We start from the raw sequence: 14530 nt of genomic DNA, 5'->3' as shown, positions 1-14530 counted from the left end.
GAGACCATGATCCATGCGTTTATCGCTTCTAGATTGGACTACAAAAATGTTCTATTTTCTGGTTTACTGCAGTCCAGCATTAGGGGTCTCCAATTGATTCAAAATGCTGCAGCCAGACTTTTGACACAAAGCAGAAAGTTCGACCACATTACACCCATTTTGGAATCCCTCCACTGGCTTTCTGTCCCAGTGAGATCAGATTTTAAGGTTCTGGTACTTGTCTATAAAATTGTTCACAGACTGGCACCTCCCTACCTAGCTGACTTAATTAAACTTTACGTACCGGCCCGGGCTTTGCGTTCTCAGGGTGTAGGATTACTTGGTGTCCCTCGGGTGAATAAGAAGTCTGCGGGTCATAGAGCTTTCTCTTATCGTGCCCCTGTTCTGTGAAATGATCTCCCTGTGTCAATTAAACAGTTAGATTCTGTGGAGACTTTCAAATCCACTTAAGATGCACTTATTTTCCCTTTTATATGGTTAGCATCCTAGCATAGTATAGTTCTACGCTTTTTACTCTTTTTATTAATTTTTTTACAAAACGGCGCGTGCCACGACCTCAACTTTACCCAAATTCTGGGTCTTTTAATGAATCTTACGGCTAGTGGCCGGCGATCACTTCAGTATTTCCCTGTTTTTCTTGTTGTTTAATGCTGACAAATTATACTGTATTTCTTGTCTTTCTGACAGAGGTAGGGCAACGTCACTCTCACGTCACTCTCAAGTCATGAATCAGCAAGTCCCAAGTCAAGCCTCAAGTCATAATGACCAAATGTTTGCAAGCTGACTTGAGACTTGACTTGGGACTTGCTGATTCATGACTTGAGTGTGACGTGAGAGCGACGTCGTCCCACCTCTGCTTTCTGATGTCTGATTGTTTTTTTCCCTCTCTAAGGTGCAGCTCCATCCAGAGATGGGTGTGGTATTTGTGCTGAAAACCCTCCTGTTCTGTGCACCAACAGCATTTCTTGTATCTTCGTTTTGTGAATTGTTCTGTAATTTGTGTCTGTAGCATGGCCCAAGCAGAGGGCCACCCCTTTGAGTCTGGTCTGCTTGAGGTTTCTTCCTCAGAGGGAGTTTTCCCTTACCGCTGCTGCTCTGGGGGTTAGTAAGGTTAAAATTTGTGAAGCGCCTTGAGGCAACTCTGTTGTGATTTGGCGCTATATAATTGAAAATAAATTGAAATTGAAAATCTTTATAAATGTTCACCCATGAACCCATGTTTGTACTCTTACACAAAATGTGTTTGAATAAGGACAATGTTGCATAATACACTTGACTTTCAATATATTCTTCATATTTGTAAGACTTCAGTGGTGATTAGATTGTATTGTTGAGTCATCAGGCTTTCTCTCTGTTTATTGTTCGAGGGTTCTCGTTTTTGGAAATCCACACAAATGCAACAGAGTATAAACACTTCAAAGTTAGCCATGGGTGAACTTTTTTGATCAAATTCAGAAAAAAAGAAAAAAGATTTTCATTGTTTTCTGGCAAATTCTCATCAGAAAATGATACAGGAGTATGGGGTTGCAAAAAAAGTTGTATCTATATTGTTTATATGTCACAAAACATGTGGAGCCAGACTCCCTTCAATATTTTACCCATTTTAAGTTTAATTTATTTCTGCGCAAATGACAGCATCTCATAAATCCTCACTCTGTCAAGATTTGAAATTACTGTATGCAGCATCGCTATTTGGCGGCCATCTCATCTGTCAAATTTTACATTAATTTATATAAAACATCAAGTTATAAATTGGTTACATTTTCTGTCTAACCTCAAATGCACACCAATTTCCTCTGGGGACAGAAATTCAACATAAATGTGGGACTGGTACACCTTCACTTTTTGGTTCATCTTTCAGAAGAAAAAGGTAAACTAACGAGTTGCATTTATGCTTCCAAATTTTCTGATTGGAATAAGCCAGTTGATCGCTTCAACTGGCTGGTTCGCACTTTCTGCTTTTCGCCACAGACAGCAGACTGAGGAGTTGGGCACACCTCCTACACAGACCATGAAACTAGAGTGATACAGACTGTCGAAATGAGATGAAATATCAATGACTTAAGGAAACATAAGTATGCATCTATAATCATACTGTGCAATATATACAACCCCTGGCAAAAATTATGGAATCACCTGCCTCGGCGGATGTTCATTTAGTTGTTTAATTTTGCAGAAAAAAAGCAGATCACAGAAATTACACAAAACTAAAGTCATTTCAAATGGCAACTTTCTGGCTTTAAGAAACACTATAAGAAATCAGGAAAAAAAATTGTGGCAGTCAGTAACGGTTACTTTTTTAGACCAAGCAGAGGAAAAAAAAATATGGAATCACTCAATTCTGAGGAAAAAACTTATGGAATCATGAAAAACAAAAGAACGCTCCAACACATCACTAGTATTTTGTTGCACCACCTCTGGCTTTTATAACAGCTTGCATTCTCTGAGGCATGGACTTAATGAGTGACAAATGAAAATTTACAGGGTGATTCCATAATTTATTCCTCAGAATTGAGTGAGTCCATATTTTTTTCCCTCTGCTTGGTCTAAAAAAGTAACCGTTACTGACTGCCACAATTATTTTTCCTGATTTCTTATAGTGTTTCTTAAAGACAGAAAGTTGCCATTTGAAATGACTTTAGTTTTGTGTCATGTCTGTGATCTGCTTTTTTTCTACAAAATTAAACAACTGAATGAACATCCTCCGAGGCCGGTGATTCCATAATTATTGCCAGGGGTTGATATATATATATACACACACACACACACACACGGATGTGGATGAACAGAAGATCATCCACATTTTCTTCTGATTATTTTTATTTACTTCTTTTCCTAATGCTGGAAGTATTTGCTCAGCTGTGTACTGAAGACTGTTTTCTGCAACACTGCAAAATGCAGCTGGACACAACAATGTGTGGATGTGCGGGACGTGCGACAGGATTTCCCTCAAGAAACAAGCTCGAGTTGGAAAGCTTTGATGACTCCATTCCATTCCAGTATAAACAGCCTCCAATAGCACCTGTGAAGGAGGATTGCATTTGTGGACTGGATTTCCATCGAGCAGATGCTCAAAGTGTCTTGCAGTGATACCTCAGATTTACATGCGTCTTGTGCAAAGACAGGCAACACAAGCAGGATTTGAACCTCGATCTACATATTGGCAGGCCAGCTCCTTATCCACTACCTGCTCTAAAGCTCATAATGACCGTTGGGGTTTTTCATAATTATTGTATGGCCTTGCCTTACAATATGGAGCGCCTTGGGGCAACTGTTTGTTGTGATTTGGCGCTATATAAGAAAAAAGTTGATTGAAGTTGATTGATAATACTTGTGAGTGTCCAATTATTTACCTGGATGGCTGTCCGGCCACTTGGCAAAACCCCCCACCAACCGGTCCTGTGTGGAGAGAATGAAGCTCCTGTTCTTGTCAAAGTTGGTGTACTGAAAAACATTTAAAAGCTAGCACAGGAGAGACAGTGGGAGAGACAGAAAAAGCGAGAGCAAGAGGGAAAGTCAAGTATAACACCTTGGAGAACTACAGAAATTAAACATGTTTAAAATCAAGCCAAACAGTTATTTACGTAGTTTAGAAGTCTTTCACAATCTGTACATAAAACAAAAACAATTCCTTTTATCAGACCAAGATATAGGCACCTGCATTTTGTTAAACTGACACCTTACTCTATACAACAGATACAGGAGTCTGGGCTCATGCAGACTGTCTGGTGAGGAAAGAAAATTCTAAAATGATATGTTACACACCAGAGCAACACAATCCAGTTGTCTGCAGCTGGAATATGTCACTGAGGGGTTCAAAATCAAGACTACAGCTTATTCAGCCAATTGTGAATAATAGAACATGTCTGTATTTTCAGAACATCCCCTCCCCTCCCGGGGTACTGATGAGGCGGTTAGCAGGCTGACATCGTTAAATAGGTGGCTGGTGCAGTTTTGTAGACAGCAAGGCTTTAGCTTTATTGATAACTGGCCTTCGTTCTGGGGCCGCCGTGACTTGCTGATGCCGGACAGCCTCCACCCTACTGGGGAAGGCGCCGCCATCTTGTCTGCGAACACAGATAGAGCTCTACAGGGAGGGTAACATTAGGAATCTACAGCAGGCCACGGAGCAGGTGATTAGCAACCCTGCAAGGCTTATGACAAATGTGGGTGTGGAATCCATTAGCTTAGCGGGGAATTTAGTGCAGAAAATCCACTATGGTGATAGTGCAGTTTATTTGCCAGGGAGGGAATTTCAACAAGTTGAGACTGTGGCCTGCTTCCGTAGTCGTGTCCATAAAAATCATAGAGGGATTTGCTTTCCAAACTTAATACCCATTACTATATTGGATGATGTTGAAATTGAGGATGACCCAGTGGTTGTTCCAGCAATAGCAAAGATTTTGTGTCTGCTACCTACAACGCGCGTGGAATGTCTTAAACCTAAACCTACTTCTAGGCATCTTATATATGCTACTCTGGAACCACCCCTAAACCCAAACAGTTCAACTGTCAACCCCACCGAGGTCCTTAGACTGGGTCTCATTAACATAAGATCACTGTCCTCAAAATCATTGTTGATCAATGATCTAATTATTGATCATCACTTAGATATGATTGGGCTATGTGAAACCTGGCTTAAACCTACAGCTGTCCTCCTCTTAAATGAGGCCTGCCCACCAGCTTATACATTTAGTCAGGTCCCTCGTGATGCGAAGCAAGGCGGGGGTGTTGCTCTTATTTATAAATCTAGGTTTAGCTTATTAGCTATTGGGGGTTACAAATATCACTCATTTGAGCATCTGATTCTCCGTTCTCTCAGGATATTACACATTGCCAAGGTCATAAGAATAAAAATCTGTTGTATTACGTTGTCACTGTATATAGGCCTCCTGGCCCAAACTCTGAATTCTTAGATGAATTTGGTGCTAACTTGTCAACTAGTGTAGATAACATTCTGATCACTGGTGACTTTAACATTTATATAAATAAGCCTTCTGATCCCTTCTGCAAATCATTTATGGAAATTGTGGATGCATTAGGATTTCGGCAATGCATTCGGGATTTGACGCACATTAGTGGAAATACCCTGGTTCTCGCAGGTGGTATTGCTGTCACGAATATTGACATCATGCCTCTTACATCAGTGGTGTCTGATCACTCACTTATTAAGTTTGCAGTTGGGGGGGCGCTATGTGGCCGTGAACCAAGATGGCAGCCTAGTGTCGATGCTCCTCCGCAACTTTGCAAATTCGGCTGAAAATCCTCCAATTTCAAGCTTACAACCAGGCCAACACGATGTCTGAACAAGTGACTATTGAAGATGGTGGCACTGGACCTAAACCCCGTGGCACTCAAAGAAATAAAACACCTTCCTCCGCTGCGTTAGCTAGCGATGCTGCTAATACTGGATTTCAGCAAGCCAACCTCGCTACAGTGCTAAGCGAGCTAAAACTGCTGCAAACAACCGTTACCTCAATCAACACCTGGTTAAGTAGTGTTGATGAACTTGCAACTAAAATGGACAATGTGGATAAGCACTTGACTGAGATGAACGGCTCTGTTATTGCTGTGCAAAGAAGTTTCGCAGAACTTCAGGAGGACATAGCAGCTAATGCTAAGCAGCTAACAGAGGCTGAGACACGAATTGGGTCTGCAGAAGATGATTTGACCAGTGCTCAAACACAGCTGGCTGAAGCGATTAAATGCATCACCTATCTGGAGTCGAAGACGGAGGATTTAGAAAATCGTGGGAGACGCAAGAATCTGAGGCTTGTGGGGCTGCCTGGGGCTGCTTGAGTCTGCCGAAAAGGGCAGACCCTTGATTGAGTACATTGAAAACATGCTGCCCGTATAGCTCAATCTCAACACAAGCGCTTTGTTTTGGAAAGAGCACATGGTACGTTGGCAAAATCAAAGGTGGGCCAAAACAGGGCAATTATTATTCGTTTCCTGCAATTTCAAGACCTCGAGTTTGTGTTTCGCATGGCCAAAAAGCAGGTTATCTCCCATGAGGGCCATCAGATCTTCTTTGCACAAGATTTCTCTGCGGAAACAATTAAGACGTGGAGCCCTTTCAACGCGGTGAAAAAGAAGTTCATCGAAGCTGGCTCCTTTCGGGGATTTCAATTATACCCATGCAAAATGAGGATTCTTCACAACGGGAAAATCATCCTATTCTTCACACCTGAAGAAGCCGAGAACTTTCTGGTGAACTTGTTAGCTCACTTCCACAAAGCCACAGAATATATGTAATTGTATCAGACTTTGGGACATACAATGTTCAACATCCTGTTCTCAGGTGCTTTGTAATACGTATACTCTTCATTTATTTTTATATTTCTTTATTTTGTTTTAGCTCATTTTGTTACTGTGCAATTTATCTACCTTATCTGGTCGACACTTTATTTTAGATGTTAGCAACACATCCAACTGAGTTGCATACAGAGTAAAATGCCTTAGCAGGGATGTGTCTGCTGCTGCTGATCGCTTCATATTGGCTACACAAGCAATATAGGTTGTTTATAACATTTTATACTGTATTTTTTAAATTCTTATAGCATTTCCTGTTTTTCCAATGGTTAAAACATATAAAGCGAAGTTGCGGGGGGTCTGGTGGGCTGTTAGACAAGTGACTACATAGTTTAACCACTCCTCATTGTGGATTGGTGTTTGCCCCTTTATTATTAGTGTAAGGGGGAGGGATGGGTGTTCGTGGTTCAAAAGGATGTTATATGGTAATGTTCCAATTTGTTAATTTTAGTTTATTTATTTATTTTTTCCTCTTCTTTTAAGTCACACTCAACTTGGTTGTCTAAGACAAAACACATAATATATGGAAACATCAATATTATCTGAACTAAAAATCACCAGCTGGAATGTCCGGGGACTTAATAAATTAACCAAACTGAAGCAGGTTATTACCAAGCTTAAAGATTTACATTCTAAAATAATTTTCCTACAGGAAATCCACCTCACAATATCTGAAATTAAACTAATACGACGGAGATGGCCAAGTCAAGTCTTACAGGAAACATACAATAATTATGCTCAGGGAGTACTTATTTTAATTCATAAGACTATCCCTTTTCAAATTGTAAATGTTATTCAGGACCCTCAAGGACGGTTTGTTATTGCTCAAGGGAAGATATTTTCTATTTCACTGAATCTAGTTAGTATATATGGCCCTAATCAGGACTGTCCCAAATTTTTTGAAAACTTATTTTTAACTTTAGCCTCTATGGACGGTTTTAATATTATAGGTGGGAATTTCAATTGTACTTTGAACCCATTGCTAGACCGTTCCACAAAATCAGATAATCAAAAGATACAATCTAGGAAAACAATATTACAATATATGAAAGACTTGAACCTGACAGAAATTTGGAGAGAACTTAATAAGAATAAATGTGAATATTCCTGTTATTCGGGCTTGCATAAATCAAGATCTCGTATTGATTATTTTGTAATATCACAAGAATTAATTTCAAACGTAAAGGATTGTTGGTATGATTGTATAGTGACCATGCTCCCATTTCTTTATCTATGTTTTTGGAGAAGCTAAAATGGTGTCCTCCTAAATGTGTGCAAACTAGGTGGCTTAACAACCCAGAGTTTGTCAAATATGTTGAAAATAAAATCAACCTTTATTTTGAAACAAATACTAGTCAAACTACTGCATCTGTTAGATAGGAAGCATTTAAAGCATACATCAGAGGTGAAAATATTAGTTTTACAAACACCCATAAAAAGAAACAAAAGGCAGATATTAAATTAGAGAAACAAATAAAATCTCTAGAAACCGACATAAAAAAGAGGACCCTGTGAAACATAAACAATTGTTAGCCTTGAGAGCAGAATACAACAAACTATCAAGTGATAAGGTGGCCAAAAGTTTATTATGGCTGAATCAAGCTTTTTATGATCAAGGAGAGAAAGCGGGCAAGCTTTTAGCATGGAGAATTAAAAAAGTGCAATCTGAAAGAGCCATTAATGGCATTACTACACAATCGGGAAATATCACAAATGACCCACAAGCTATTAACGACGTATTTAGAGAATTTTACCAATCATTGTATAAGTCAGATTGCCTTGATCATTCCACTGAGAGAGATGCTTTTCTAGACCGTCTTCAGTTCAAAAAACTTTCAGAAAATGTTCGCAAAGATTTAGACAATGACATAACTATACAAGAACTATTGCAAGCAACAAAAAGCATTAATTCAGGTAAAGTCCCAGGGCCTGATGGCTTGATGAATTTTATAAAACCTTTCAGAAACAATTACTTACTCCACTACTTAACACGTTCAATGAATCATTCAATAACGGCACTCTTCCTCCAACTCTAAGACTTGCTACAATACAACCCCTGGCAAAAATTATGGAATCACCGGCCTCGGAGGATGTTCATTCAGTTGTTTAATTTTGTAGAAAAAAGGAGATCACAGACATGACACAAAACTAAAGTCATTTCAAATGGAAACTTTCTGGCTTTAAGAAACACTATAAGAAATCAAGAAAAAAAAATTGTGGAAGTCAGTAACGGTTACTTTTTTAGACAAAGCAGAGGGGAAAAAAAATATGGACTCACTCAATTCTGAGGAATAAATTATGGAATCACCCTGTAAATTTTCATCCCCAAAACTAACACCTGCATCAAATCAGATCTGCTCGTTAGTCTGCATCTAAAAAGGAGTGATCACACCTTGGAGAGCTGTTGCACCAAGTGGACTGACATGAATCATGGCTCCAACACGAGAGATGTCAATTGAAACAAAGGAGAGGATTATCAAACTCTTAGAAGAGGGTAAATCATCACGCAATGTTGCAAAAGATGTTGGTTGTTCACAGTCAGCTGTGTCTAAACTCTGGACCAAATACAAACAACATGGGAAGGCTGTTAAAGGCAAACATACTGGTAGACCAAGGAAGACATCAAAGCGTCAAGACAGAAAACTTAAAGCAATATGTCTCAAAAATCGAAAATGCACAACAAAACAAATGAGGAACGAATGGGAGGAAACTGGAGTCAACGTCTGTGACCGAACTGTAAGAAACCGCCTACAGGAAATGGGATTTACATACAGAAAAGCTAAACAAAAGCCATCATTAACACCTAAACAGAAAAAAACAAGGTTACAATGGGCTAAGGAAAAGCAATCGTGGACTGTGGATGACTGGATGAAAGTCATATTCAGTGATGAATCTCGAATCTGCATTGGGCAAAGTGATGATGCTGGAGCATTTGTTTGGTGCTGTTCCAATGAGATTTATAAAGATGACTGCCTGAAGAGAACATGTAAATTTCCACAGTCATTGATGATATGGGGCTGCATGTCAGGTCAAGGCACTGGGGAGATGGCTGTCATTACATCATCAATAAATGCACAAGTTTACGTTGATATTTTGGACACTTTTCTTATCCCATCAATTGAAAGGATGTTTGGGGATGATGAAATCATTTTTCAAGATGATAATGCATCTTGCCATAGAGCAAAAACTGTGAAAACATTCCTTGCAAAAAGACACATAGGGTCAATGTCATTGGCCTGCAAATAGTCCGGATCTTAATCCAATTGAAAATCTTTGGTGGAAGTTGAAGAAAATGGTCCATGACAAGGCTCCAACCTGCAAAGCTGATCTGGCAACAGCAATCAGAGAAAGTTGGAGCCAGATTAATGAAGAGTACTGTTTGTCACTCATTAAGTCCATGCCTCAGAGACTGCAAGCTGTTATAAAAGCCAGAGGTGGTGCAACAAAATACTAGTGATGTGTTGGAGCATTCTTTTGTTTTTCATGATTCCATAATTTTTTCCTCAGAATTGAGTGATTCCATATTTTTTCCTCTGCTTGGTCTAAAAAAGTAACCGTTACTGACTGCCACAATTTTTTTTTCCTGATTTCTTATAGTGTTTCTTAAAGCCAGAAAGTTGCCATTTGAAATGACTTTAGTTTTGTGTCATGTCTGTGATCTGCTTTTTTCTACAAAATTAAACAACTTAATGAACATCCTCCGAGGCCAGTGATTCCATAATTTTTGCCAGGGGTTGTAGTTCTTATTTTAAAACCTGGCAAATCACCTATTGAATGCTCCTCATATAGACCCATTAGTCTTATGGGAGTAGATACAAAAATATTATGTAAAGTTCTTGCTAAAAGATTAGACCCATACATTCCTACTTTAGTACATAATGATCAGAATGGATATGTTAGAGGTCGTCAGGGTTTTCATAACATTAGAAGAGTATTGAATATAATTCATTGTAATACTAATAATAAAGATACGGCTCTCCTGTCCTTAGATGCTAGACAAGCCTTTGATAGGATTGAATGGCATTATTTATTTAGTTTGCTGCCAAGATATGGATTAGGAGGAAAATTCCTGAAATGGATACAGTTATTATACACCAATCCTGCAGCCTGTGTAATGACAAATAACTTATCAACCCAAATAACACTTGAAAGATCTACGCGCCAAGGGTGCCCTCTCTCCCCGTTATTGTTCATTTAGCCATCGAACCATTAGTCATGTCAATTAGAAATGAAGAAATTAGGGATCAAGAACATAGAATCTCGCTGTACGCAGATGATGTGATACTCTTCCTTTCCAAATTATCCTCTAGCATTCCAACAATATTACAGTTAATAAGTGCATTCGGTATGTTTTCAGGATACAATATTAATTTTAACAAATCCTCAATACTCTTTTTAAACAAAGAAGAAATAAATAATCCAGTTGTGAAATCGCCTTTCTATAATGCTGTGGAAGGTTTCACTTATCTTGGAATTTTGATTACCCCCCAGATTAATACAATTGTCCAAGCAAATTATGATCCTCTGATGGACGAAGTACGAGAATCTATTTCTAAGTGGACAGTCTTGCCTATATCAATAATTGGCAGGATTAATTTGATTAAGATGTTCATCTTACCAAAATTTTTGTATCTTTTCCAATCCCTACCACTTCCACTGTCGCAATCTTTTTTTAAAGAAATCAATAATTTATTCTGTAAATTCATCTGGAATAATAAAAAAATCACGACTCAGACTAAAATGACTCTACCTTCCATATGACTGGGGTGGCTTACAGATGCCGAACCTACAATGGTATTATTGGGCCGCTCAACTTAGGTCTGCTACATTTTATTTTATTTTTTTTTACACAATCATCTCCAGCCTGGGTTTTCATTGAACAATCTATATCCAAACTCCCCTTAAGTTTGTATTTGTACTCTTCTAACCCTAAAATTAAAAAAAAAAAAACAAACAAAAAAAACAAACAAACAAAAAAAAAACCACAACAAATCCCTTCTTAAAAAAATACAATCGATATTTGGTTCAAAGCTCATAAATATATAGGTGATACACCCACTATCTCACAGTTTTCGCCAATTTGGGGTCATACTTTGTTTGCTCCTGGCAGGGCAGATGGTGGCTTTAAAGTTTGGTCAGACAAAGGCATACAAAAAGTAGCAGATCTGTATAATAAAGGTACATTGTTAACATTTAATGAACTTAGCACGAAGTATTCAATTCCTCAAAAACATTTTTTTTTAAGTACCTGCAAATAAAACATTTTATTTCACATCATAGTGATGCTATTTGTGAACCTTCACTGTCCTGCCTAGAGGGAATTATGATAAAACACGGGCATGGAAAACGTCAGATTTCAATATTATATGCAGCATTAGTTGCATCTGATAAAGAATCCAGTAATGATAAAATGAGAGCATGGAGTTTGGATATTAAAGAAGATATTGATGAGGCTGAATGGGCAACAGCATGTTTAAAAGCTCAAACAATCAACTCAAGAATAAAACCTTTACAACATAAATGGCTGATGAGAACATATGTGACCCCTGAGAAACTTAACAAATGGTCCCCAGACATTCCAGATATATGCACTAAATGCTAAACTGAAAAAGGTACTTTAATTCATTGTGTGTGGGAATGTATTAAAGTTAAAAAGTTTTGGGAGATTATTGTCAACAATTTAAGGAAAATTATTGGTGTACATATACCCTGTGTAGCAAAGCTCTGTATTTTAGGACTATATCCACATGACCTTCCTATATGTGCCGGACATCGAACTCTCATTGACTTTGGCCTCCTGCAGGCCAGGAGGCTGATCGCTTCGTCCTAGAGAGAGACTGAGGTACGCTCAAAACAATCTTGGTTGGGAGAAATGGAACGATGCATCACGCTGGAGAGACTGACCTACATAACAAGAGGCAAAGTACAGGAGTTCGAGAATGTATGGGTGCCTTTGATGGACTACTTAAAGAACTGCTGAAGTGGGTTTGTTGAGAAGGTGACATTGAATATTGAGTCTGACTTTTTTTTTTTAATTAACTTTTTATTTATTTTTTATTATTATTATTTTCATTATTTATTATGTTATTTATTTGTTGGTTTTTCTCATTTATGTCCATATCTTAATTTCCTATTGCTATTATTTATGTTGTTTTTGTGTTCATGTTTATATGTTAAAATTGATAAAAAACGTTGGAAAAAAAAGTTTACAGTTTCGCTGCCGTGTTTAGTGGAACAACAACCTTATATATCATTACGGTGATGCATCAACTCCTCAACTAAGACTGAACTCGAAGCTAAACTGCCTGATGTCTTAACTTCACATTTGACAAATACCCAGTCAGTAGACAGACTTGTGGATAGTTTAAACTCAGTGCTCAAAACTACACTCGACATGATTGCACCACCTACGTTAAAACCGCCCTCCCCCAAATCACAGTCACCTTGGTTCAATGATTATCTGCATGACCTCAAGCATAAAGCAAGAGGTCTAGAATGGAAATGGCGTCGTTCAAAATTAGAAGTATTTCACCTTGCATGGAGTGATGCTATCTTACACTATAAGGATGCATTACTGGCTACAAAGCGGACTTACTACTCTGATTTGATCAACAAAAACAAGCATAACTCAAAGTTCTTGTTCGACACGGTGGCAACACTTATGCATGGACAACCACCTGTAGTTCGCTCTCCTTTTACAGCACAAGATTTCCTGGATTACTTTGGGAAGAAAATAGAAGACATCAGGTTAAACATATCCCAGCATGCCTTAACCCAGCCACCTACACCCTGCTACTGAGGAGGGCGCCACTACTGAGGTATTACCTAGATTTACAGAATTTGATAGTATCTCACTAGGCATGCTGACAAAACTCGTAATGTCAACAAAAAGCACAACCTGTTTATTTGATCCTATACCAACAAAACCAAAACTCTGGAAAAAGTGGTGTCACGGCAGCTGCCGATAACTGCTGGTAATCTCGTTCACATAAAATCCTTAGAAGATTGCCTTGCAGCAGTGAGAAGTTGGATGTCTAGAAACTTCCTACTTTGAAACTCTGATAAGACTGAAACGATGGTTCTTGGTCCAGTGAGACATTGGCATCAATTTGACCAGTTAACGCTCAGCCTCGGCTCGTGTGTCATACATCACACTGACAAAGTGAGGAACCTTGGGGTAATTTTTGATCCTTCGTTGTCCTTTGGCCTCCACATTAGAAATATTACTAGGACTGCTTTCTTCCACCTGCGAAATATAACAAAGATTCGTCCCATCCTGTCTATGGCTGATGCTGAGACCCTGATCCATGCATTTATCTCTTCTAGATTGGACTACTGCAATGTTCTATTTTCTGGTTTACCGCAGTCTAGCATTAGGGGTCTCCAATTGGTTCAAAATGCTGCAGCCAGACTTTTGACACGAAGCCGAAAGTTCGACCACATTACACCCATTTTGGCATCCCTTCACTGGCTTCCTATCCCAGTGAGATAAGATTTTAAGGTTCTGCTACTAATCTATAAAATTATTCATGGACTGGCACCTCCCTACCTAGCTGACCTAATTAAACCTTACGTACCGGCCTGGGCTTTACGTTCTCAGGGTGCAGGACCACTTTGTGTCCCTAAGGTGAATAAGAGGTCTGCGGGTCACAGAGCTTTCTCTTATCGTGCCCCTGTTCTGTGGAATGATCTCCCTGCGTCAATAAAACAGGCAGATTCTGTGGAGATTTTCAAGTACAGACTTAAGACACACTTATTTTCCCTTTCATATGGCTAGCATACTGGTACAGTTTTGTTTTACGCTTTTTACTCTACTCTCTTACTTACTCTCTTAGTAATTGGAACGGGCTGCAGCCTCAACTTTACGTAAATTCTGGGTCTTTTAGTGAAGTTTAGGGCTAGTGGCTGGCGACCACCTTAGTATTTCTCTGTTTTCTTGTTGTTTAATGCTTGCAAATTATACAGTATTTTTTTTTTGTCTTTCTGATGCCTGATTTTGTTTTTTCTCTCTGTTTAAGGTGCAGCTCCATCCAGAGATGGGAGTTGTATTCGTGTTGGCAATCCTTCTGTCCTGTGCGCCAACAGCAATTCTTGTATATTCGTCCGTGAATTGTTCTGTAATTTATGTTTGTAGCATGGCCCAAGCAGAGGGTCACCCCTTTGAGTCTGGTCTGCTGGAGGTTTCTTCCTCAGAGATAGTTTTTCCTTACCACTGTTG

The 14530-nt window shown here is 38.9% G+C and overlaps 1 protein-coding gene across 1 annotated transcript in view; it reads right to left on the bottom strand.

Moving 5' to 3' along the window:
• Positions 1-14530, bottom strand: part of pggt1b (protein geranylgeranyltransferase type I, beta subunit) — a 68425-nt gene that overhangs the window by 17646 nt on the left and 36249 nt on the right. The window contains exon 8 of the mRNA XM_034170474.1: positions 3354-3462. Coding sequence (XP_034026365.1) covers positions 3354-3462 — 109 coding nt within the window. The remainder of the gene's footprint in view (positions 1-3353; positions 3463-14530) is intronic.

Source organism: Thalassophryne amazonica, chromosome 5 (assembly GCF_902500255.1).
Source record: "Thalassophryne amazonica chromosome 5, fThaAma1.1, whole genome shotgun sequence".
Taxonomy (NCBI): domain Eukaryota; kingdom Metazoa; phylum Chordata; class Actinopteri; order Batrachoidiformes; family Batrachoididae; genus Thalassophryne; species Thalassophryne amazonica.
The sequence above is the reverse complement of the archived record's forward strand: the minus strand, read 5'-3'. Positions and strand labels throughout refer to the sequence as shown.